This window comes from Pleurodeles waltl, chromosome 5 (genome assembly GCF_031143425.1).
Source record: "Pleurodeles waltl isolate 20211129_DDA chromosome 5, aPleWal1.hap1.20221129, whole genome shotgun sequence".
In the NCBI taxonomy this organism is placed as follows: Eukaryota; Metazoa; Chordata; class Amphibia; order Caudata; family Salamandridae; genus Pleurodeles; species Pleurodeles waltl.
The window spans coordinates 155190225-155217565 of record NC_090444.1 but is presented as its reverse complement, the minus strand read 5'-3'; the positions used below and the strand labels follow the sequence as shown (position 1 = coordinate 155217565).

Sequence of the window (27341 nt, the reverse complement as noted above, 5' to 3'; positions counted from 1 at the left end):
AAGGATCAGACACTGGAGGAATTTGTGTCCCCAAATACAGTTTACAGCAAGTGTGGGCCACCAACACGGACAAACTGTGAAGTCACCCAGGGAAGCAAGCTGATTGGGTGATGTCATACCTTCAGGGGCTCCAGCCCGGTGGAATAAAAAACCATAAAAGGAATAAGATGCATACATGCTTAGTTTGTTAAAAAAAAAAAATAATAATAATAATAAGTGACAGGGCCCCCGTAAGGAGGTCACTACAGCTTTCATCCCTCATTGACTCTGCCAGCGCTGCCAATGACAGAACCAACACAAGTACTAACCATCAAACTCCCACAAGTGTGACCATCCAGACAGTTGTATGATGGAACCACGCATGCTGGAACCACACATGCCTTAACAACGCGGTTGGAACCACGACCGCATTGTTTCCATGCATGCCTTTACCACGCATGCCTTTACAATGAATTTTTGTTTTAAAAGCATGCCTAAACCTAAAAAAAAACAAAAAACTACCCCCCCATAAGTAAACTACCCCAAGAAAGCCCTTAAAAAAAAACTAATCCGACCCTCCCACCTCAGCCCCTAAAAACTAAAGCTAAAGTACCCCGACACCCCCCACCCACCCTAAACCCACCCCACCGCTAAAAACTACCCACCAACCCTGCCCCAACCCCACTTACATCACCACGTCTTCTACGGATCCTTCCTCCTCTTCTCTCCTCCCTCCCTTAAACCTTCCCCCACCTTTTTAAAAATAACCTACACCACCCCCACCCTAAATAAAAAAATATACCCAAACTCCCCACTCCCACCCCTAAAAAAAATACCCAGACCCCCCCACCCTAAAACTCTTAAAATAAATCCCGAACCCCCATCCCGAACACATTAAAAAAAAATAGTCCACCTCCAGCCCTCACCCACCCCAATCCCTTAATCCACCCCCTACCCATGCCCCAGCCCCAGTTACCTCACCGCTTCCTCTGCCTCCTCTCCCGAACAAAGCATGTTTTTTTCTGTGCCTTAACCACGCATATAAGTAGTTCAGCACATGAGTGGTTAAGGCACAGAAAAAGCCATGCGCTGTTTATGCAAGAGTGGTTACGACTGCGTCGGAAAAGTCTGCGTTGTTTACAATGCGTGGTTGAGGACGTTTCCCAATTCAGACAGTTTGATTCCTCCGAAGCTATAAGAATGCCTTGGGCCCATATATTAGCTTCTAGTTACTGTATATTGAATTAATGAACAATTGCTGTTGTGCTAATCTCTACAGTAAATTACCCAAATTTTGCCACCATTTGGCAGACTGTCATAAGTGCTGGTGTTGACAATTAATTGTTGGTGCTGAGCATCGGAAACCACCAGCTTAACTTAAGCCCTGGACATGACCATTAGGAATGTGGACATGGTAATTAGGAATGCAAAGACTATCCATAAATGCTCCATTTTGTAGCTACTCACAGATATACCCAAAAGAGTTTATGAAACAAATTTCAAACTTAACTTTGGTACTAAGAATCATGGAGTAAGTGTGCAAACTGGGTGTGAAAAAGCCCCAAATACTGCAAGACAATTAACCAAGTGGAAAAGACTTTCTATTTGAAAAGAGGAAACATAATTTTGCTTCTTAACCATAACTATAATTTGTGGAATTCCACATGTTTAAGGTTGTGTACTTCAAAAATCATTTTTTTTTTTTTTTTAGGTTTCAATGTGTGGCATAAAGGATTTGCATGGATTCAAAAAAAGAAAACAAGAGTATGGTTATGAAAATCAAAGGCATAAGATTAAAAGTTATTAAGTTACAGTTTCCTTTGTGAATCGGACCAACTGAATCTTCAAAAGTTGGTCTCCTGTAGCAGTGACACTTTATGGGCGTAAGGTTTACAGCTCAGGCGTTAAGCCAATGTAGCGCTATAAAAGTTCAATAAGTAAAGTACAAAGCAAATCTTTATTTCGTATTTTCATAATAAGCATTATGGTATCAAAAATTAGTGGCTTTTCATTTCTCCTATTTCCTAAATTGATACCACTTGGGCCTATTTAGAGAGGGATTTTGGAGTATGTAGAGTATTAGTCTTCAAGGCCCCTTTCCCGTACTCATTCATGCCTCTGTGAATTAGCATCAACACATCTAAAATGGAAATATAAAGGGAATATTAAGGGGCATTAGTTCACAATTATTTTACAGTCACTAAAATAGAAAGGATTGTACCTTCTTTGCATTTTTACTAACAGGGAGTTGCATGTTTCAAGGCGCTTCAAATTATCATTCAAGAGGACATACAAGTGTCCTCTTGTGGTACTACTTTGCGTACTCTACCACCTTTGTTAATCAGACAAATAATGTGTGCTGAAAGTTTGGGATTGTAGATTTATGGACAATCACAACAACAAAAGCCATATGTTAAATGTCATGCCCAATTGAAGTCTCAATGTGCAGTTTGCAGTTCCTTGTGGGAGGCCAATCCAGTGATTCCAGATACTCATTTCATTAGTCTACATTTTTAAAAACTCCCTTTATAGCAGAATAGCATTTCCACAGAGCAACACACTTAGATTTTCAGAGTTTAAGACTCTCTTAATACCTCCGGTGAGCCATGAACAAGCTTATAGGAGAGTCTCTTCAAAACTCCTAGAACAGCCTTCGCCCATACTATTACAGTTTCTATGTGCCTCTGGCCACTTAAGTGTCTAGTGCTATTCACCCCCAAATAAGAATATTGATTTCATACTTCAATCTCAATCGTCAGTTTCTGATAGTCAAACTTCTATATCATTTTTGTGCATTCCTTCTGTATTAAACCAGTAGGTGTTTCTATTTTCTGAGATAATGCCCCATTTCTTCCCAGTTGAATGCTTGTCCAGGACTCTATTATTCACTGCAAGAAGCCTAATTGTATTCCCTACAGTGCCATTGTTCCATAATCTTTTTATATTGATGCTGTCAACCACTGTAGAAACAGCCTTTCCCTTTAATTTTTACATATTTCTCTATCTATGGTTTAAAAAAGAGACAACTATAGAATAGCAGAATGTCCTTTCACAAATCCAATTAGATTTTTTGGTAGTAATTGGCTAGTTTCTAACCTTTCTTCCAGATGCTGTAATAAATTATTTGCATTAAATGGTCTAGGGACATCCAGCAATGTAATGATACCACAATTCTCTGGATGGACTTTATTTCTTTTTATTTATTTTTATTTTTATAAATTGGCACTCTAATGCTTCCTCTTTTATGAAACTGGGATTTTATTGACAACATTACATCTTTATCTGGATGTGGCAGTACTTGGACCCATAGATGGTCCACTTTCTTTTATTTCCCTCTTTTGCCTCGTATTATCGACTAAATTGTTTTCTATATTTCCCATATGGGAACCCTTTTCAATCTTTTATCATTTTAATGTTCCTCAGACATGCTTATTTAAAGTTTCTTTTGCTTTCCACATTGGAGTAAAAGCTGTATTTGGTTTCCTCTTTTTGATTATCCCGTTGGTTGTTTTTCCTTTCTGGGCATAATTTTATTTCCTATATGAAATTATAAAAAATTTCTAATAGTTCACTATATGGTTTAACTTTTGTTAACATCAGCAGTTTCAACATACCCTCTATAAAATAATTTTTTGTGGAATTGGTCAAATTATCCCTGTATTGCTTTTCATCATCTATTATTGAGCATTATTCCATGCTTCTCTTATTATACTGTTCTGGTCCAGAACAATGTGAAGTGGTCTATTGTCACTACACAGTAGGTTACACAATTTCACATCCTTAATGAGTTTGAAATTCTCTGGGGTAGTTATTACCAAATCAATTAACAATGATGTCTTACTATTATGATATATGTTTTGGGCTGGCTGATCTCTAGCCGCTCTGCCAGTTATAGTAGTGAGATTACAGATTATGTCTACATTTCTCCCTCTTATATTTGATTCAGATTTCCATATGTTTTTGGTAGGATTAGCCAAAGCTTCCTCAAAAACGTTATTTAACTTACTGTCTAAGATCATCATTTGCACTTTATTTTGATCAAAAAATCATAAAAGTACACATCACGGTTAAAAATCGACAATACTCATCTTAAAAAGCCATTTAAATCAAAACATATGATAAATGTTTATCTAAATTGTTAGCATTAGCAGTTATCTAGCTTTAATAAAGTAAAGGTTCTGCGTGTATTTAGCAGAGACTTAGATAATCAGCTTTATCTACTCTTTAGCTTGGGAACATTAATGTTGCATCTAGATTGCAATATCATGTACAAAACAACTATAAAGTGCAAATACTTGATTGAGTACTCAAGCTATCGCTCTTTCTAGCCCGCAATCACATATTAACAATAATTTACTGACTATAATAAATAATAATAAAGTGCAGATTTTACAACGGGGCTAAAACAAGACCTCCATAGAGGTTCTAGGTTAAACACAGGATCAATAGGCTTTTCACCTGTACACCAAGATTTTCATTCTACCTTAGATACATTTAGTTCCCCAGATCCAAGCTGACATAAGGAATCTTGCAATAGAAAACACCACCAACCTCGAATTATCAGTACTGAGAATCCTGTATGCCCCCAAATACCCTCTGACAACGAACTTCCTGCACAGGGGCACTGGTCATTTTGCTCTTTGGTGCCCATAGGCCGTGCCAAAGAATAAAATGCGTATTAGTGACACCTAGGTCCCTTCACATGCCGGACACTCATCTCCCTTAGGTAGTACATCAGACCACATAATGCAGTAAGCTTTGGTTGGGAGAGATTTGCACCTGAATTGCACATACAGTTTACGGGCTAATGGAGGCGTGATGTCATCAATGGTTCTCTCATACATTGGGAAAGGTTTAAAAAAAGTAAACTCCACTGTTAGTGGTCCTCTACATCTGCAAATGGTTTCTACAGACACTCCCAATATAATGTTTTCATATTCATTTTGGAGAGAGAATCAATCTCCTCTGGATACAATCAAAACCTCTCCAGACCCAATTTCCCCAATATAGTTTTGACCTGGGTCATCCAAGATATTTTCCGGGCACAAACAGGAACCAAGACATCACTTAGACCCTCTCGATAAAGCTCCTAGAGGTCCATAACCTATGCAATAGATCAGCAGTCTCCATTCAACTTTCAAAGCAATCTTTTTGATTGCCATATCCAAATGCAAAGGAGTCAACTAAGTACTCATTGAAAGGGCTAAGAGAGAGATAATAAATCTATTTTCTGCCATTGACAAAATACTACAATTTGCATACCAGCAGATCTCTGAGCCTTTTAAGACTGCTCCTAAAGTCTTGACATTATAAATCTCCAGTGCCGGGGTAACTCATTTAGATACTGTTTTATTGTGGATCATAGATATATTTTCATACTAGTGCAGTAGGAATACATAATTCTTTTTTACTTGCAGAGTCCAGTCTCAATTTCCAATCTAAATCCACTTCAGAACTGCAATACAAACCCTTATACTCTTGCATATGGATGGTAGTGATGTCCTACTTCATGACCTCCCAATCCCCAGACTGGCACCACTTAGGGGCATCTTAAATGCTATAGCACATCTTAGCCTGAGCCTGCAGAAATATGATTAGATCATCCCATTCCTAATGAACCCCGTCGGCTCCCCTTGATGTCCTGCACAATCTTTAAAACCAGTGGCATCATTTACAAAGACAGCTCATCTACACCCCGCTTATCTTGCGGACAACCTCACCATCTGTTGCAGATCTTGGCACACAAGCAGCCAGAACACAATACAGATGAAAACGTGTAAAAAAAAAAAGAAAAAAAAAACAGCACGCTTTCCATCTTTGCACCCTGGATATGGAACAACACCCCTGTAATCCATCAGAACCCACCCTCCCCCACCGCTTCTATGATTTAGGAAAAAGTTGAAGACTCGTCTCTTTAAAGAACACCACGTCACAATGCAATAATCACCCACAACCCTGCTTCTTCTAGTCTTATTCATTGAGTTTATGCTTGTCTTTGACCATGTACGGAGCGCGGCTCTCTTTTAACAAAGTTTGAGCTATAAAAATACCATAATCATATATACATATAGTCCACTGCCCTTGGGAATTAATACTGAATTATTGTCCTTACTGAGATTTCAGTTTGCATCACTTTGTAATGTAAAGCCTGAAACAGAATATGGGGTGGATCTGATTTCCCAAAGGATCTGTAAAGTGAATTAACACTTAAGTGCGGCTCAGGCTCCAAACTAGTGCTCACGATGGAAGCAGGCTTACAGAAGGTTTTCGAGTAGTGCCACCTGATGACAGGATCAAAGGATCCTGACACACTTACTTCAAGTACTCACAAAACTATGATCACAAGTAGAGTCTGCCTGGCACACCTTTATGCCAACATGTCATGCCATACATACCCACTATATGCCAATAATTTCTAATGTTATACAGTGCCAGCAGTATACCACATATGGCCAATGTCATGCCATGGACACCTACAACAGGCTACACATTACCATTAATATGCCACAGGGTGGGCACTCTCATGCAATAGGTACCTGTCTTCTGTCAAGGCTTTTAAAAGCCCAAAGTCTCTATGGCTAATATGCTGAACAAAAGTGGCATTATGGTAATTTCTGATATTGATCCCATTACATTGAACAGTGCTCCTACCTTTAGGTCAGGTCCTTGGCATTCATGCTGTGCTTAGTAGGGGAGAGCTCCTGACGGCTGCTTCTGAGAGCATTGCTTCGCCCCCTTGGAGTGGGTTCTCACCTCCAAGACCAAGATCATTCAGATCTACCATAAAGTATCATTGTAAGAAACTGAGTTATTCGTTGTGCAGAATATGAGTTCTCTGCATGTAATAGGTGCCAAATTGTCTCCTTACTGGGAACCAAGTACCCATGTTTATCACTTTTACTCTCTTTGGGTAGTGAAGCAGAGCAGTGTAAACCCTACTTAGGGGAGGTTGTGTGGGCTGGTAGTCTCTATCCAGTGGTGTACAACAACACTCAAATTATTGTTGGGTCAATATTTTTTCTTTGGAAAAGTACATTTATTGCACCCACTACTAAATACTAAGCATTAATTTACAAACATGTACATCTATTAGATGGAAATACCTTTGGTGACAACCTCATATCACAATTTACCCCTTGTAGGTCCTGAACTCAATAAACACAATACCCCCACCTATACTAGATGTAACATCATACTACAAGGGGGTGTCATCAGTTATAAGGCTAGCCTACTGCCTTTGTCAAGGGCTCACGACATCAATAGATATGCAAAGCCTATTGGTTTTTTCAAGGGGTCACCACATTAACAACACGGTAATCATGTGTTAGAAATTATCATTTACAACCAGTGGAATCAATAAGCATATTTAAATACATGCATTGCAAATATAAGCATTGACTTCTTGTTAATAACCATGGTCAATAAAATATGGAGTTGGAATTGGCCCTTTCTGCAGGGTTATCCACAAATCTTTTTGCCTTTCTCCTCCCATTTTTCGGACCCTCTTTTGGTTGGTCTTTTGGTTGGCGTTAGGACTCTGGGCACTTTACCATTCCCAATCAGTGCTAAAGTGCACGTGCTCTCTTCCTTAAAACTTGGTATAATTGGCTTACATCTGTTTGGCTTATTTAATTTACCTGTAAGTCCCTTGTAAAGTGGTATACCATATACCCTGGGCCTGTAAATAAAATACTACTAGTTGGCCCACAGCGCTGATTGCGTCACCCACTGAAGTAGCCTTTCCAACTTCTTGCAGGCCTGCCACTGCGGGGCCTTCGCGCACAGTTTCCTGCCAGATTGACCTGGCAATTCAAACTAAGATAGTCCCTAGATAGTCCTATGGGCAGGCTGCTGTGTATATAAAAGGTGGACATGGACTTATATGTTTTATATGTCTTAGTAGTGAAAATACATCCTATTTCGTTATTCACTACTGTAAGTGCTGCTCCTCTCATAGGTTTGCATTAAAAATTCCCTTATATATGTCTAAGTGGTAATTTCTGATTTGTGAGGAGTAGCGTGAGCATGTTTGGTATGCTTGGGATGGTAGTGAGAAATCTAGCTTACTAGTGTAGTTGGATTTTTCATTACTATTTTAGAAATGCCACTTTTAGAAAGTGAGTATTTCTCTGTGCTTATAACTCTAGTGCTTTGCAGCCTGACTCCAATCCAAGTCCAGGGCAGAGCGACAGCTACACTTGGTGCATATATGTTCCAGACAGCCATAACACAGGAGGGGCTAGGTGCAACAGAAAAGGCATCTGCATATTGATAGTCATCCTGAGCTGGGGAGTGAGAGGGTCATTCACATCTTACATGTCAATAGGCTGTGTCCTGCCCTCACACAACGGGCTGATTACCCCCTACTGATGCCTGGAGATAGAGTTGGGTTGAAAGGCGGTTGGGTTTCACTTGAAAGGGTTCCTTTGAAATCACCCCTCTGTTCAAAGAAATTTTTGAGTATAAGTACAGGGGCTCTGACCCAATGATTTTAGAGCACCTTGGGAACTGGGACTGAACCTCTGCCAGAAGGGCTGCTGAGCTGCAATAGGACTCATCTGAACTGCTCTTCTGTTGTTGCCCTGTGTCATTGATGGACTCTCACTCCTAGGTGAGACTGCTCGTTTAGCGGAGACAGCTCTTTTGTTTGTAGGCAACTGAGTCACTCCTACAACAAGTCGCAACTGTCGGCCCAACCCTCCTGGCTCACAAGCAGTACCTCACCAACCCCAAACAGTAAAAGGTGATTTCTGGCAGCCTTACACATGGAATCTATAAAAGACCTCTTAAGGAAGTTGTGGTGGAACAGAAGTTACCCTTTTCTTTCGTTGGCAACAAGTTTCAGTCACACACAGGCAATGAAGGAGGCGCAGGAGAGTTTTCAATACATATGCATTGAAAAGACTGCAATCTACAGTAAAATACAATGATTAGGATAATGAACAATAAAAGAAGCATAATTGTGAAGATGAGAGTTGTGAATACAAAAACCCCCACCATCTTTCAATAAACAGGAGATGTAAAATTCCTAGCAAAGAGAACCTAATCTCTAACCTAATGAGAGCTAGGTGTGAAAAACCTAATCTGCCAGTACCATGTCCATGAGAAGCGCCCCCAAACCTTGTTACCTTGGAATGAGGTCTCTAGGTCAGACTCCATGATGACAAAAAGGCAGAGCTCTGCAGCATAGTGACGTGCAGTGTAGATGGCATCTGGAAGGAATCCCTCTAATGACCTTGTCCATGTGAAATGTATTTATACAGATCATGTAGGACCCCTGATGCAGGTACGTCCCAAACAACTAATAAGGAGGCAGACTGGTGGCGGTAATTATGTAAACAATCCCCAACAAATGTACATTATGTTCCTATCACATGTAAGTGAGAAAGGGACATGATGTTAATACCTACGTACATCACTGATCATGATGCTGATAAGGATGTCTTCACGGAGTGGCACTGATAATACAAATCAAAACATTTCTATAAACTATAAAACAATGGCAGCCATCTTAAAAGAAATAATAAAATAAATGGACTAAAACAGAGCAAGCTAAGTAGATTAAAACTCACTAGGTGACAGGAGCACAGGCCTGCAAGCCAAAGGCTAAGCTAAACTCCCAAAAAGAACTAACATGCAATCACCACAATATCCCCTTGTTGTTTTTCTGCTTGCTGCCCTGCTGCCAGCTGTCCCCGGACTTCGGCTTCACAAGACACTGCCAGGAGGAACCGCCACTTGAGGTATTGCTTCATTTTGTGCTGGCCGGTCTGCTGCATCTCTGGTGCCCCCGGAGTGTTCTCTCATGACTGGTGGTGGCCCCCCCTTCTCCTTGGATGTGTGGGCAACACCCCAGGAAAGAATACACCCCCAGCGCTTGAGGAGCGCTTTAACCTCCATCGCTGCAGCGCTTAGTGAGCACTGCAGATCATGTCCCCACATGCGCAACTATGGTGACTGGGGAGCACTCGTTATACCTTCCTGGAGGCTCAGCATGTGTGAAGCGCTCCGCACAGAGAGGCGCAGAGGGAGTGCTTTTATCCCACTGCCAGGAGCACAAACTGAGAGTCTTTGTGCTGAAGAAAGTGACTTGGAATTCCCTTCAGCATGCCCCCCCAGATAGGAAAATCATGACTTGGTGCCGAGGACACAGTGCGGAGGCACCTCCACCCATCTGGAAGCGAAGCCGCACTAGGCACTGACTTTGCGGAAGACACCCGGGCTGGCCATCAAGAATCTCTCCAGTGGGGCCCCATCCCCATGAGGAAGGAAAGTTTTGGAGGGATGAGCGGTGCTTCACACTGTCACTAAGAGTCACCGCGCTTTCAGGAGGATAGCTTGGCCAGCAAAGGATGGCATGGTGTGGCCGCTCCCACTATTTATCCCTGCTCCCGAACCCTGGGAATCATGACACCTTCCGGCAACCTTCTGTTTTTCCCCTGTCTGACCGGGAGGTGCTGCTGGGTTGGAGATACACCCTTAGTCTGAGTAACTATCCCACATGCTCCTGGGGGTAACTGTCCTGCATGCTGCTGTGGGTGATCAGAGCACCTGATGAGCGCATGTAGAATTTTGGCAGAGTACCCAGCCTACCTCGTGAGTACCCTGCACCTGAGTGAACTCTTTGGGGGCTTGTCCCTGCCCCACATTTCAGCTGCCCGGTACCTGGGGTTGCACAGGGAGCTGTGTCCGAGCAGCCCTCAGGTTGTGGTGAGAGTAGAGGTGTGAGTGGCCCCAGAGGGCATCGGACCTCCTATGTTCTTTCTGGGGCATTGATGTTTCAGCCACAACAAAAACTACCTGGAGCATAAGTGCTCCAGCGGCTCTATATGATTCCCTACAACAACTGTTTATTCTGCTATATATGGGAATGCTTCCCTGATACCTCCGCAATAGCTAATATGTTTTCACTACAATTACGGTGGTCGTGTGTGTAAATGGGGTGGCACCTAGGGAGTTAGGTGTTTTTCCTAACCAAACTACATTTTATGCCCTGATGATTTAGTCTAAGTTGTTCTGAATACCTATAACAAGTACTACATATTGGGCATAGTATTTACAATGTATGTCATTTGTGAAGGATAACATTTGTTATCTCAGTGATGGGATACCATGCACAGCATTTAGGGATGATGTCATTTGGAATATATATACAATATAGAAATCCATTTTTATATAACCCTGTGTGAAGTCTCTTTTGCGGTGTATTTATTGTGTTGCTAGTGTGAGTGTGTTGCACAAACGCTTTACAACTGACCTCTGGGATTAGCCTGATTGCTCTGTGTCAAGCTACCAGGGGGTGAGCACAGGTTATCTTTAGTGTGCAACTTACTCACTCTATCTAGAGTGGTGGGTTCTGCCTGGCTTAGGTGTAAACCGTAGCCAATCAGAAACCCCATTTCTAACATATGGCAATTCAAATAAACCATGAACATGTTTTAGAGTCTTTCATTAACCTCATCAGGCCACATAATGCAGTCATGGGGTCAACCATAACTGGTCCCTGTACTCCTGAGCTGAAAAGCACACAGCTTCAGCTTCAGAAATGCTTATAAATGACAAAAAACACTCTTGGGGTAACCCATTTAATAACCTCCAAAACTCAGGACAGGTTTTTGGTAAACCTGTTCTGCAGAAGACTGATGCACTTCTGCAGCATCTCCCACCACAACACCTAAAACCCCTTTTAGTGGTGCCACCACCAGGAAATAAAATATGGAGAAGAACCCGCGTGTGGGCATTATGGGGCGACCCTTTCTTTTGGGGTCTTGCGCCGCATGTATTCCCAGTGTTTACGTTTTGAGTTTGGGATGCCCTAGTCCTTCCTGGGACTCAAATATGCTTGAGGGCTCACTGGCGGGCTGGGTGGGGAGCAACACGGCCTCAGCGTCTTTCCTGTTTCCCCATTGCAACATTAGCCTTTTGGTGCTGCTCTGGACCCAGCCGCAGTTCCTTTGTGCTCCTCCCAGGAAGGAGCAGCCTGTCCTCCCACCCTCAGCGGGAGCCATCTTGATTCCTCCTGCCCACAAGGAGCATAGGCAGGGCAGCCGATGGCTGGCACAAACCATCCCCCCAAACACAGGCATGAGGTGAGCAACACACCTGGCAATAGATGGAGTACCCTTATTGTCGGCCTACAGGTAACGGAGTTCCTGGAGGCATCCTTGGGGCTGAAAGATGGCTTGGGGGATGTTGGACCGGGACCTCACTGCAGGGTCACTCTCAAACCTTTTGTCTTCACCACTCCTGTTTTCTAAAGCCATTTTTCTTGGATTTTGGGACTCTGTGAATTTTGCCACTGCTAAAATTCTAAAGTGTTTCTGCTTTCTCCTTTAAACGTGGTAAAATTCGCTTACACCCAATTGGCATATTTAATTTACTTGTAAGTCACTAGTAAAGTGGTATATCATATACCCAGGGCTGGAAAATTAATTGATACTACTGGACCTACAGTACTTATCATGCCATCCACTTCTCATGTCTGCCATTGTAGCCTGTATGCAGGTTTATACCAATTTGGCTTGGAAAAAAATCAATCCTTCTGCCAAGTCTAAAAGTCCCATTTTAATAGATATAAGACACACATAGGGTAGACCCTAAACAGCCCATATGGCAAGGTGCATTGTATTTAAAAGGTTGCCATGGACTTTCGAGTTTTATATGTCCCAGTAATGAAAAACCCACAAATGTATTTTTCACTACTGCCAGGTCTACCTCTTCCACAGTGTTGGGACGGAGAAGTCCTCTGCATGGTTAAAGATATGTACCCATGCCCTACTGTACTGTTGACCTCTAATGCTGATTTTTGTCATAGGTAAACACGAGTCATCTGTGTGCCTTGACACAGGCCTGTCTCATGGATTGCAGTCTTGCTGAACTGGGAGGGATGCCCAAATCCATACCCTCATGGTAGTGGAAGGCTGCCTTTTCCCCCAGGAGTGAAGCAGTGCAAGCGTGTTGGTAGCAGCATCCCATGTAGTAATCAGTAGTAGTGAACAGGTCCTTTTTAACCTGTGTTACTGGAGTGAGGCCTACAGTCTCACTCACCTTTCTAAAAGTTCTGCTACTGTGTGCTTAACTCATCCTTGGCTTAAATCAGGTAGATTTGGAGTGCTGCACAGAGAAGGGTACATTACAGGGAGACAACAGTACTGTGTAGTACATGTGGGATTGTGCATGTGCTCAGTGTATGAATGCCTGTGAAGAATACAGGACATGAAAGTAGTAGTGATGTGCAGTGCACGTACGATGAAAGCATGTGCTGGATGTATTTGTGCTTGCATGCAGTAAAATATATGAATGGTGAAGTGTTGTGAAGTGCGCACATGGTGAGTGTGTGTGCTGCCAGTATGTGTGTTTGAAAATGGCACACCCTGGTGCAATTCAGAAAAGCTACTATGCTGAGCAGTGTGCACAGACTGAATGTGTGTGCTGTATGCATGTCTGTCTATAATTGCACAAATCATGCAGGTAAAAGTCCTGGACAATGAATGTGCTATGAATTTATACTGAGTGCAAATGTACATGCTACAGTACTTTACATGGAAGACCCAGGGTTCCATTTTGAGAAGCCCAGACTTGCTTCGTGAAGACATGAGGAGGAGAGGAATCCCCCCAGACAGATTTGTGTATTGCTGCATTCCTCTGAGCTGGGTGGCATACACACAGGAGGAAGGTAGGAAAGGACTTGCCTCCCTTTACACTTCAAAAGGCTGCTCTTTGATTCAGTGATAGATCACGAGAAAGGAACCTGGACAGATCTCAGGAAGGAGATGGGGCTGATAAAGGAAGCACAGAGAGTAGGGCAGGGAGACTGATATTAGCCTTCTGATGCATGTATCATGGTGGCTGACAGCCAGGTGAGAACTCCTGTCATTTCCATGAACTGTGTTGTGGGACAATCAGCTTTCGATTCTTGCCTGCTTTGATAAACATTATTTCATGAGAAAAGAAGAAAAGGAAAGGGAGTACATTTCAAAGGAAGCAGAACACCAACATAAAACTGTAAAGGCCCTAAAGCACCTTTCGGTGTCTGGAAAGAACTATAAGAAAGGGAGGTTGAAACCCCAAACTTTGTCATCTGCCAAGCGGTCAGAAAGGCTGTGTGAGGAGAGAAAGTTCTGCAAGACTTCTGCCAGTGCACAGGACTGGGAGCAACGGCCTGCTAGTCTCTGTGTTGGGTGAGGGGACGTTGCCCACAAAAACCAAAACCCTCGACCCTGGAGCCTGGAGCACCAGAGACTGCCTGCTTGCCAAGATCAGTGTGCCTTATGAGGAAGAGGAAAGCATTGGAGGGAGTGAGACTCAGTGGGAATCCCTACCATAAGAACTCTCTGTGCGAGGTGTAAGGGTTCAGCTGTACACCGATCAGGTTATAGGCCATGTGCAGGATTGTTTTCAGCAACACCAGTATGCCAGGAGAGGGTCAGGTGGCTGCTGCAGACGAGCATCAACCATTGTGTGGAGGACTCCAAGCCTGCACTGCCATGTTGTGGTGATCCAGTATGCCAATGGGGGTCACTGTTGAAGTAATTGTGTGACCAGCATGCCAGGACTGGGGAAAACCTTATCCACAACCCAGTATGGCAGGAGGGGCGCTGTGGTGTGGACAATTGCGCCGGAGGAGTCTGCATTGCATCTGCAGGTACTGCAGCGACCTAGTGTGTCAGGTGGGGAGCCGGTACCAAATCATGAAAGATTTTGGCCATCACCCTGTACTGAAGTGAGGATGTGACTAGCAGGTATAGCCCATAATGAGATCTATCCTGACTGACCAGGAGGATGCAGAGGAGGATGTCACATCCTGGCTGGGCTCAAGTCAGGAGCCAAAAAATCAACCCCCACCCCTCACTGGTGAGAAAGTGATTTACAGCGTTTTTGCGAACTGGAAGCTGCTCCAATTGGTGGGGAGAGCTGGCCACGATGCTCAGGAGAGTAAGTCTGCTCCTGCTGGGTGCTGCCAGGTGTAGTTCACACAGACAGACTTCTACAAGCAGATCAGTGCACCTGATGCAACGCGAAATGCTTCTGTGTTGCAGGAGCAAGTAAGACTTGAACAGGGGCTGTTGGGCCCCTGGGAATTTGCTGCTGAAGGTGTTGCACACCACAGATGATTTTGACTAATCCCTAATAATCAAACAGAAACTCTTGAGCACGGCCTACTAGTAAGCATTTCCTGATGCGGCCAACAGTGTTTGCCTGACAACTACTAGAGTTGCAACCTTAAGGGGATTGGTTTATTGCTAAAAAATGTTGTTATTCCGTTGAATGTGTTGAGTTAGAAATAAATTACTTATTTTTCTTAGAAAAATAAGTATTGGACTAGATATTGATTCATTGTTTGTACTGGGTGCACTGTGAGCTATGAGTCGTGTTCACTTACCTGCATGTACACTCTCCCGAAGGAGCCTTTGACTGCTCGTCCACAATTAATACTGAGAGTCAAGTGCAGAAGGGGTACTTGGCCCAGTTGCTCAGTATCCATAGTACATCAGGCCCCAGAACATCAGGAGTAAAAGGCCTCAACCATCAAGGATGGGCCCAGTAGCACCCAAGTGCCCCGAGACCCTCTGAGAGGGGTTCTGGCTCATAGGATAACATTGGGTTTCCTTATTACTTTTAATAGCGGATAACTTTTATTTGGGAGCAGTTAGGAATTTCATGTTTGGTGTCTGGGGAATTGTAATATAAAACTCTCTTTAATAGTAAAGTCAGATTTCAAGGTACAATTCTGAAAATTCCACTTATCGAAAGCTGGCATTGTCTTGCCTTAACCATTTGGTGCCTGTAGCCAGTTTTTTAGGCCACATGACTAGGTGTAGTTGGCATTTGGTCTCTGTGTATTCCTCACAGACAGCCACACAATAGAGGGCCTGGGTGTTTGGCAGAATAGGCCATTCATTGCATCATGAGGGGAGGCAGTGTTGTGCACAGCACTTCTTGCATTTTAAACACACTGTCTCAGATCCAGGGATGTGGAATTCCTATCGCCCAACGTCTGGGACAGATTGTTTGGGGTCAAGGGCAACATGTTTTCATGTTTAATTTGTCCTTGGGACACGTAGGTCCAACCCCCTGCAGCACAAACCCTTTGGCTGCCAGTTTTCAGAGAAGGGAACTGTCTGCAGTTGAGGTAATATATGTGTCCAGGAGTTAATGCTGTTCAAACTTGTATTTGTGGTTCATTAATGAAAAGCCTTCAGTATTAAGGTGAGCGCTGTACATAAACCTTTTAGTGGTTCCAGTAACAACAAAAAAAAGTGTACACATGTTTGAAAAGTTTAACAATCTGAGGCTAAGTATAGTGCTCCCAGAATGCTCTCTGATTAGATGCAAACGTTTGCAGAAGCTTGTAAGCGAGAGTGATGATTCTTTGCTTTCAAAATAAAATGTTCCGAAAAAAATTAACTGTTTCGCTACTATGAAATTTTAGGTTCTATTTCTTTGAGGCGTAATTTAGTAAAATGTGTTAATGCATGCTAGCATTTCCTAAAAATATTCCTAACGGAAAATCAGTGTAACCAATTTCAACAAGATTATGGGTAGCATGAAAATAAACAAGCACTGGCAAATCTAACCGATACAAAAAATGTTATGAGTCTTTTGGTTTCGTCAATGCATTTCTTATTTTGACATGGCTTTTAAAATACTTTATTGTTGTGGAAGCTGCCAGGCTCTCATCATTGTAACAAACAGTGGCAAAAAGAAAGAAAAGTTTTTGGTCTCAAAAAGCACACATTACCCCTAGTAGCGTAACAACGGCACCGGCAGCCCACCTTCGAGGGGGGCCATTCAGCACAGCACCTACCATGACTGAGTCTGGAGGGGGGGGCAGCTCCATGTTCTTTGCAAAGGGGACCCCCCCCCCTCCAGTTTCGTTATGCCAATGATTGTCACAGTGGTTCCTGGCACTGAACAAAACTACTTTGTGTGACAATATGTTCCTTGTGGAAGAGCAGTATGTGATCACTCACAGTATAGCCAGCCAATAGAGAGAGAAATAGAAGTTTAATAAAAACAAAATGTGTTTGTTAACACCAGACCTAATTAGGGACCCAATTCTTAAAGAAAGTCACAAAAGTGCACTCATGGTATATGTCTTTGAATTAGTGGCTTTCAGGAATTACAGAAGTAGACCAGGAAATCATACTTCTAGAAAATATTTGTGAACTGTATTATAGCACGAGCAAAAAATGCATGTGTAGATTTGGTCATGTGAAAATCTATTGAGCGTTTACAAGTTCACTTTCCCTCCACCCACTTTTTTCCCAACCCTGGAAGATCCTCTACTTCTGCCTTTGTCAGGAGTATATTTCCAACCTTTCTCATTGTGAGAAAAGATTAGAGAATAGCTGGTAAAATAAAATGTGTAAGTTAGTAGGTTTGCAGTCCCAAAGGCATTCCATCCCTGGAACTATTGCTTACTCCTACCTCCAGCCACAGTATGTATATCTGCGGAAATTGCTATAGTAGGGATTGAAACAGCAAGTATTCAAGCCCTACAATAGCAGTAGCCCTGGCATATTCAGAGAGGCTATTATCAGAGCTCTTACATAATGAGATTGCTGCCATAATTTGTCGCCTCACTACATGGCACCAAAGGGACAAGTCATTTTTTTACAGGGCAAGTAGATTTTAAGAAGCAACCTGTCCCACGGGCAAGTAGATATTTAATTAAATTCCACACTCCTGCAGCTCACTCACAAAGACGTTCACAATAGCCTATTGTGAGTACAGCCAGACTGAGACCAGTACATGTAGGCCAGAAATTCCAAACACCTCTTTGGTGGGGACCCCAGAAGTGTCTCCCATTTCAAAGCTAGCACCAAGCATAAAAATGGGACTCTCAGGCTGACTATTCAGAACACAGCTGGACCTGTGGAAGACTCAGAAGAAGGGCTGCTTTGCTGCCCTGCTGCTGGAAGTACTGCTTTGCAGCCCTACTGCAAGGAGGACAGCCCAGCTGCCTGAGGAAAGATGACAGGCCTTCCTTTGAACCCAGAACCACCAGAGAGGGTCCAATGTCCAACTGATTGGCCTACTGTTCTGAGCTATAGGGACATAAGCCCAAGAAACCTGCCCTGCATCTGTCCCCCCGCCTAGACTCAACTGGACATTCTTGTGCCATGCTGTTTGCCTTTCCTGTCAATTACCATGAGTGAGACTCGGGTAGTGCGAGCCACCCACAGAAAAGATCCAAAAACTGGGTAATCAAAAGCAAAACATTGTGGTGGACTAAATGGGTGAAACTCATTTGCAAAAAGACTTAATTGGGTACATGGCCATCCAAGCAGAGCACAATCTGCCCCAAGTAATATAATTATACATTTCCACATCGGCACTTTCATCATCCTTTGTTCCTGAAGGAGATATAGAGTTAGCTTCTTCCCAGGTTTCCAAATAAGTAGCTTGCCTGACAGCTGCAATTGCAGCCACTGCAGTTCCCAAGCTTCCACATTCACACATACTTTTTAAAATATAAAATGCATATGAAACTCAAAGAGGTTATTGTGTCTATGTTTATTTATTTGCATCATGGACACTTAATTGCCTCTATGTACTTTAGGGGGACTTCTTCTGAAGCAATGGTTTTGAGCTTACATTTACTGCCCGCTTTGCTACCATGTTAACATCAGGGAATATAGTGAAATGTTCTGCACGCAGCAAATGATGCACCTTCTTACATTTCCAGGTTAAAGAGTAATCAAAAAGTGAGAGTTCAAATAGGTGATGGACTAGGGTATGTTCAGGATTACAGCTGTGTGAAGAATGCATTGTTCTACCCCAGTGTCTGCAGTAGCATGCTCACAGTTTCTGGCTTGTGAGAATAAACATTTCTTGGAAGAGCCAAAGTAGAGTTACAGGTCCCAGAAGGTTTCCCTTTCTGTACTGCTCTGGGAACAGATACATACTTAATAAAAAAAACAGTCTTTGCCCAGGTCCACATACAAAAATCTCTTCACAGGCAGTAGCTTGCCTACTTTCCTTCCCTTCGTTTGATGAAGAAGTATGCAATATTCTTGGATTTACATTAGGAAAGGGATAGAAGAAATGCTAGAAAATCCTCATGTTAAACCCACCCTAAGCTATTCTGGGACCACGTCATTATGGAGAATACAGAAACTGGCCATTGCTCCTGGTCATTTTTGTTTTACTACCCATAATGCTCTTGGAAATTGATAAAAAGGTCAGGACCCCCTGTTTATTTGTTGAAAGACATCAAAAACTACTGCCACAATAAAGTAACTTCCCAAATGGCAGTGATGAGCACCGAGTCATACCACCTCACAGATAAAGACCACGGGAGGACTGGGCACCGGAAAGTTGCCCTACTGGTACTGCACTCTCAAAAATTACCCATAATTAGCTTAATAAAATATGAAATCTAGTAGATTTTCACGAAGTGATGCACAGGATATGGTAACCCTCTTGCATTTGGATGACCCATCCCGTTCAAAGGTTCTAAATGGTTTATTGTTTTTTTGTGTTGACAACTGACAGAAATGTTTTATTCTGACCTCGTGAAGAATCTTCTAGAAGCTCAATCCCCTCAGGAATGATGATCGCCAGAGCTGTTCCACACAGGAGTCCAGCGCCGAGCAAACTCACAAAGTGCAGCTTTTGCTGTAAAAAAAACAGAATGCTTCAATTACCATCCAATCCAAACAAACAAGTGTTTACTGCATACTATAAAAAATATCACAATTACAGAAACAGGGTTTTATAAGTGGACTATATAAATGTAAAAATATGACTATAGAACTATAACACTGCCATAGCCAGTAAGTTGTTGCTTGAAAAAGTACTAATGTTCTTTTTTTGTTGACCAAACCAACCTTCCAACTTACACACAACAATAGAGACACATCAATAAAAGAAAGATCTACAATATGAAGAAGCAACAACAATGTCAATAGCTTTGTTTCTGTACAATGTGTGCACCATTAGACACTAAAACAGGTGCTGGATTGCACAGGCAGACACTTCCTTCTCCTGTGTTCCTCGTTACAATCCAGAACTTTACGTGAGTTCATGCAGCAGCTTTCCGAAACAATAGCTTCTTATGTTTTACTTAGCAAAAAGAGCTCAATCCATGATGGTGGTCTGAAATACTTCCAGGATGAAAGGGCGGTCTGCAGTGATATCAGACCAGCTGAGATTACAATAGGGGCAAAAGAAGAAGGACTTGGTCTTTGCAACTTCTTTTGCGGATTGGTCAGTTGAAACATGGCAGCGGTACTGCCTTCTCCTGCAGTTGGAACTTAACGACCTAAGTCTTGTAATAATCAGAGAGGGTAAGACTTTTACAAATGGCGGCCCTTGTAGATATGTATTCCTGGACTACGTTCGAGTTTGGAACATGCAGGCGTTGCACGTTAGAACTCGGGCTATAAAGTATTTAAAGAGGGCAAAGGATGCCTCGACTTTCTTTCTAGAAATCGTCAGGTGCCTGTCAGAACAGGGAACACTGATTGAGGTAAGCCAAACTGTAGCAGTTTTCCTTTATTTTAGTTTTGGTAGGTTTGCAACTTTATAGCACAGGAGGAAACTTGCTGAGAACGGGACGTGAAATATTGATTGCAGCGGCTTTGTGTAAGTTTGTTTCGGGAGGTTTTGTTACCTTATAGCATTTGAGGAAAATTGTTTAGAATCAACTACGATGTGGGTTCTTTTTATTTGTTTCTTGGGCTGGGTATCTTTTCTTTTTATTTTCCCAATAAAAATAGTTGAACTTCCGTATTTTGGAAGCACATGGTGAAATAAGATTCTTATTCGCCCCAGAAGACTAATACTAATAACTTATGCATTTAGAGCCAGATGTAGCAAAAACTTGTGAGTCGCAAATGGCCCGAATCGCAATTTGCGACCCAAAATCGGATAAGGGATGCAAAAATCCCATTTCCGCAGTGCAAATTGCAATGCGAGCCATTACCGACTCGCAAAAATTGCGACCCCATTGTGCGACCCGCAAATAGGAAGACGCAATTTGCGAGCCGCAAACCATATGAAAAAGCCAGTCGTAAATTGCGACTAGCCGCAAAAAGCCCATTTTGCATACCCAAATTACCACTAAGTCAAAGCAGGTGGTAACTTGAACAAAAGTATAAAAGGAGACCCAGAAGGCATCTGGGTTACTCAAAATGGCTGAAATATATCTGATAGCACGGAGGAGGAGAGTCCACGCCGCACAGCAGAGGAGGAGGAGGAGCCAGAGACAGGAGAGGATATACAGAACCAGGCAGACACTTTTCCAACAAACTGAGGAGGAGATACATGATAAATACAGACTCAGCAGTGCAGCAATATTAGAATTAATTGATCTACTCAATCCGCAGCTTCAACAACAGACTGTGCACGGCTGCGCCATCCCCACACATGTGCAAGTGCTATGCTCACTGCACCTCTTGGCCTTGGGTAGCTATCAGGGGGTCATTGCTGTGGCAGGTGGGGTATCCCAAAGTGCACTCTCACGGTTCTTCAGATGTTTTCTAGATGCCATACTCATACACATGTCCAGATACATATACCTACCCAGGAATGAGGCAGAAATTAACAGCACCAAGTTGGAATCCTACAGAATTGCCAACTTCCCACATGTAATAGGGTGTGTAGATGGAACATATATACAAATGTCCCCTCCTGCAATTCTGGAATATCTGTTCCGCAATCGGAAGTGTACCCACTCACTGAACATCCAGGTGCTTCTGTGGCTCACCCCTATGGCATTGATCCTCTCCTGGATTTCCTGCCAGATCCTCCTCTTTTCAGTGTCTGGGACACTCAGGGCTGCCTTTACAAAAAGCTGGTCATGGTGCTAGCAGCATTCCTCTGTCAGCACCTCAAGTTCCTTCTCACAGAATTTCAATTTCCTCTTCCTTCTTGCACTGCCTGTGTCTTCCATGGTTGCAGCTGTTCCTCCAGGTAGTTGCTCAGCAGTTTGAAAAGGGTGTGGTCCTCCCTTCTCCCAGGTGTATTTGATGACTTCCTGGCTCTGATGTCATCAGCAAGAGCCAGGAAGTGTTTTTCCAACTGTTTTGCTGCACCTGCATACAATTTGCGGCACTGTTGCAAATTGCGAGTTCATTTTTAGCAAGTTCGCAAAAAGCGACCTCGCTAACAGTGGACTCGCAATCTGCGGTGCAACATCATTTGCAAGTCGCAAATTGATGTCGCTTTTTTTTTGTTGGATCCCATTTTGCGAGTCGGAAATTGCGAGTCGCAATGACTCGCAATTTCCGACTCACAAATGTTTACCTTCCTACATCTGGCCCTTAGTTCTTGTGAAAGTGTCAATATGTATGAATTTGAGATTGATGTCTTGTTTTGCTGAATCACAAGAAAAATATATTTGTTTAGGATATTTGTTTAGGTTTAAATGGATTGTGCATTTCATTTATTAGTTATCAGTATGGTGTGCGTCCAGCCCTCATTGTGAGGAATAAATTGCAGAGTATTATGCGCCCCCAGTCATGTGGAATCGCTATGAATAACAGATGAACATGACTTAGAAAAAACAGATGGTTGTATTTGATACAAGACATTTTCTTCTTCTTTGGAGTACCAGAAAAACAATAATGAAACGGTATGTGTTGCCAAATTTATGAATATTTTATCAAAAATGAACGTTGATCAAGACCACAATATTGCCCCCTTTTCCTCTGTTTTCGACAGGGATTGTAAACAAACGTTTCACAGTGAAAGGCTCAAAATTTACTAGGATCATATTAGTTATGATGGAATCTTGGACTGAAATTTTTCTCTTCTCTTTTTTGCTTTTGAATATGACGGTGTTTCACTGAATGAAGTACCAAAAGACAACAAAGTAACACAAGAATAATAAAGAAGAATGTTTTATATAAAAGTGATCATCTCTGCACCTTTACAGACATTTCTGTTCTTTGGCAGCACTACACAACGGGTGGTGCTGGGATTGTGTGCGCTGGTATTCAGATTGTGGAACATTTGGGGCCAGATGTATCAAAGCTTTTTGCTTTCACAAACGGTGCGAACTGCTGTTTGTGAATGCAAAAATGCCTTTCAGTATGTATGAAAGGCATTCGCTATGCAATTTTAAGGAATCGCTAAAATAGCGATTCCTTAAAATTGCAAATTGCAATTCTCTGAACAAGATATCGCAAAAAAGGAATCCTTATCTGTGATTTCTTAAGCATATGTATCAAGCTTTTCCTTAATGTGCGTTGGGCATTAAGGAATCGCAATTACCACCAAATACAATTTGGTGGTAACCATGTGCAAATTTTTAAAATGCATTAAAAATGGGCATGTGTGCGCCTTACATGTCCTAAAATAGTTTTGGGGGGTGCAGCAGAGGGGGCCTTAGGCCCCCATCACCCTGGGGTTTGCATTTCTATAACTGCGAATTCCAGTTAGGAATTCGCAATTTAGGAAATGCAAACAATTTGCAAATATGGGCCTACAGGCCCATAGGTGTGAATGGGGTCAGAATCGCTATTTGCGATTCGGTAATAGCATTTGCGTTTTGTAAGAAATCGCTATTACTGAATCGCATTTATGATACCTACATTTTTGCGACTCTGAAATATCGATTTCTTAAAAATCGCTATTTGAGAATCGCAAAATGGATTCTTGATACGTCGGGCCCTAAGAGAGGTGTGATTACCTTGGTGCCGTTGTCTTGTGGTTTGAAAGCAATAATTATGGGTTATCAGGTCCCTTTTCTATGTCATTTCGAAAATGCATTCACTTGTTATCTAATGTGGGTTTTTATGGCAGGACACTTTTGGTAAAAATATTCTTTTTTTTAAAGAAATTGTTAATATATATAGATATATATATATGCACACATAATATGTTGCCTATATAATGATGGTGGGTTGTGGGTTTTGGATGTAAAGTTTTGTAAGATATGACACGTGTATTTATGGGTGTCTTATATATTGTCTTTGCAGCCCTGAAGAAGTTCATTATTTAACAAAACATGTTGACTGAGGCTATAGTTGATTTTATATGAGAAACAAAACAACATTTGGAAATAAATAAAGAAGATATAAGAACTTTCAACAATACAATTCAACTAATGTGGATTACTGTTCCTTATTTTGAGCGCACCACTATGCTTATTGTCTTGTATTCGTCTACCTAGTAGATGTACCCTTGGCAGTGGGTACTATATCAAATATGCACTACGTTTGAAAGCCTGGGATAGCTTTGAATGCCCTATTAGTAGGGCTTAGCTGCCATTGTGTATATTTTTAGAAGCATACAGACATCTATGCACATGGTGATGGACTAAGGAATTACCTGGACTCCACATAGACACACACTCAACCCAAAAAATATATAGGTAATCTCGTTTCCCTCTTCAGTGCTTGTTACATTATAGAGCATCTTCCTTCACAAAACAGAACTATAGCGTGCCATGGTAAATTAGATGACAAATGATGACTTTTTTGTGTGGAGTGATGCAGCAGCATTCCAAAACAGTAGCTTCTTCCACATTATTTAGGGAGGAGAGCTCAACTGATGATGGAGATCTGAAATACTTCTAGGATGAAAGGGAGGTCTAAAGTGATGTAAGACCAGTCAATTTTACAATCGGGACAGAAGAAGGACTCTGTCTTAGCAACTTATTTTGTGAATTGACCAGTTAAAACATGGCAGCTGTACTGCATTTTCCTGAGGTTCCACGTGATGCTCTAATTCCACTGTTGTTCATGTTAAGTTCCAGTGTAAGTGTCAGTTTTAAAACTCCAATATTAACTTCTTGGTGGGCCAATTTCTTTGTTGACATAATGCGCCTTTGGGGAATGGGAATAGGTCCCGCTGGTTACTAATTTTTATTTTTGTTTCCTGGCTTGTCTTTGTGGTGTTTCCTCTTAGTTGTCACCCTCACGTTTGGTGGGTGCACGTTAAGCAAGCCATTGTTGGTGTGGGTGTTTATGCTCTCTCTTGAAATAGGGAAGAAATCTGATTTCGATGGCCAATTTGTTTTGCAGCAGCAGGGGCTGACAAGATACATTTGCTGCTCACCCTATGTGGTGAAATTTTGAGAAACAAAAATAAATGTGCTGTGTTGTTATTGTAGCCAGGCACTTATGTGGTTTCCACAAGCATAACCACACCAGTGGTTGACCAAATCATGGCCACTGTGCTGAAGGTTGTTAACATGACCCAGCAATTGTATGCTGAATGTCCTATGATAGTCATGCAACAGCTGGGCTCCGCGTAATGCACGGCAGCCGACATACCAATATCCCACAATTCTTTATTCCAGACCAGGCTCACTTAAGAATATCAAAAATATTTGCTATTTATGGTATTAATCACTAATACACTCAACCTAAATATTTGTCTTACAGTTACAAACAACACTTGAACTCAAAATCAAAAGCCTGATTCACAAAGGTAACTTACACTTTAGAATCATTTACACTTTTGAGTGAGTTTACTACTTTTGGCTACTCACACAATCAGAGTGTAAATGTACTCCAAGAGTGTACTCAAATTTTAAGAGTAAATTTACACTCAGGTTTTGTGAACAGCCAAAAATTTGTAAACCTAAAAGTAGTAAAGTTACTCAAAAGTATGTAACCTTCATGAATCAGCCCTGTATGTCTACCTGAAAGATGGTTGATGGGGTTAAACTGTGAAAATGAAACAGCCAATCGCCTGTGTGATGATCTGACTTGGTGCTGATAGCTCATCAGAGAGAAGGTCATCAGAGAAGAGCACTCACTTTGATTAGGGCAGACCTATTTAGGTTTCTCCAGATGAACCTAAACTAGACATGAGTTAATATTATGAATATTTTATAATACCAAGGTGAATTTTGTGCAAGGTAAATTCACAAGTGTCCGCAGTGAAAAGTGATATTTTGTTCAATGTGAAAGAAATTAAGTACTCAATATGAACACTTTTGCTGTACCTGGGTATAAATGAAACAACTGAGAGGAGCCATCCATGTCCTCTTCAGTTCAAGACCTTCTCGGGTAAGAATGGTAACTAAACATAAAGTTGTCAAGATAGGATCATATTCAGCTGACAAGTTGGCTCATTGAGTTAATGCTCGTCGCTGACAGTTCGAGTGATTTTAATATCACAAATCTGAATCCCAGCAAGGCATACTCAGCTCTTCATCCTTTTGACATACTTCATTCAACAATATTAGAATAGGTAGAAGCAGCATTTTATTTACAGTACTTAGAAACAGCCAAAATGGGGTACAAAGTTGTACATAAACATTTGTATAACTTTTAGTGAATGATATTATATAGCTCTGAGAGGAGCTCTCAAAAACAGTATTTCTCAGTTCAATTTTGCATATCCATGTCTCATTGGGGGCTAAAACACCAGATAAATGGCTAGCGAGTCGGTGGTGTGCATGCAAGGTGACAGTGATCTCTCACCTTGCCTGCACAACACAAGAGGAACACATGTGCCATCAACACATTTTTCAATTGTATTTTTTCTTGCTGCATTACTTATACAAATGAACATTTAGAGCATCAAAACCATTCTGTCACTGGAAATCACTTCCACTGTAAAAGCGATAATATTTCAAAAAGGGCATCTGCCACCCTCAAATCAAAATGTCTGTAAAGTGTGGTCTTGCCCGAGTAGTATTTGCCTGATGCGTAACAGTCAGATATGTATTTTTCTGAAGCAGTAGTAGTCCGGAGACCTTCCCATGAACATTGGGTTCATCATCAGCACTGGGAAATGGAATCGCAGTGTCCCTGACTTCAGTCACCGTCAAAAAGTTTTACAATAGCATCATTCTTAAAATTCCTTTAACTGACCAGTGAATTATCCACAGATTGCAGTTGAAGGCTCAGGTGTGCCACCAGAACACTCTCTTATCGTTTCACTAAGCCTGCTAGCGAATACACTAGATCAGTGTTACTTAAAAGGAGTACAAGACACACATTAGAAACTCCCAACTTGTGCCTCTCAGACTCTTTGCCCTCTCTCTGTCCCCTGTCCCTTTTGCCAATCCTTCCACTCGTCTGCCTCCTCTTTCCTCCCCGTTCCACACCCAGGAGCTAATTCTTGAGTACCTACACACTGGAGTACTTCTGGAAATCTATGTCTGCAATATGCATCTTACAGTACTCCTATGATCACTTGTGAATCCATAAAACATCTGAAATCTACTCCAAATGCAGGAGTAATTCTGCTGGATTATATTTCTGCCTTTTCCCTTGGCCATTAGTAAATTGAGCACATAATCTGATGATGCATGACCCAAAGGAAAGATCATTCAGCATTAAGAACAGTGTCATATGGAGCCTTTCGTGCTAGCTATAAGGCAGAACAAACACATAATTCCTTTCTACCATAATGGTTGGGAGAGGAAAATTGTATTACGCATCAACTATATT

General features: G+C 42.0%; 1 protein-coding gene across 1 annotated transcript in view; it reads right to left on the bottom strand.

Annotated features, from left to right (window-relative positions):
- Nucleotides 1-27341, bottom strand: part of LOC138295494 (zinc transporter ZIP9-like) — a 156253-nt gene that overhangs the window by 109108 nt on the left and 19804 nt on the right. The window contains exon 2 of the mRNA XM_069233835.1: nucleotides 19497-19602. Within this exon, the coding sequence (XP_069089936.1) occupies nucleotides 19497-19602 (106 nt within the window). The remainder of the gene's footprint in view (nucleotides 1-19496; nucleotides 19603-27341) is intronic.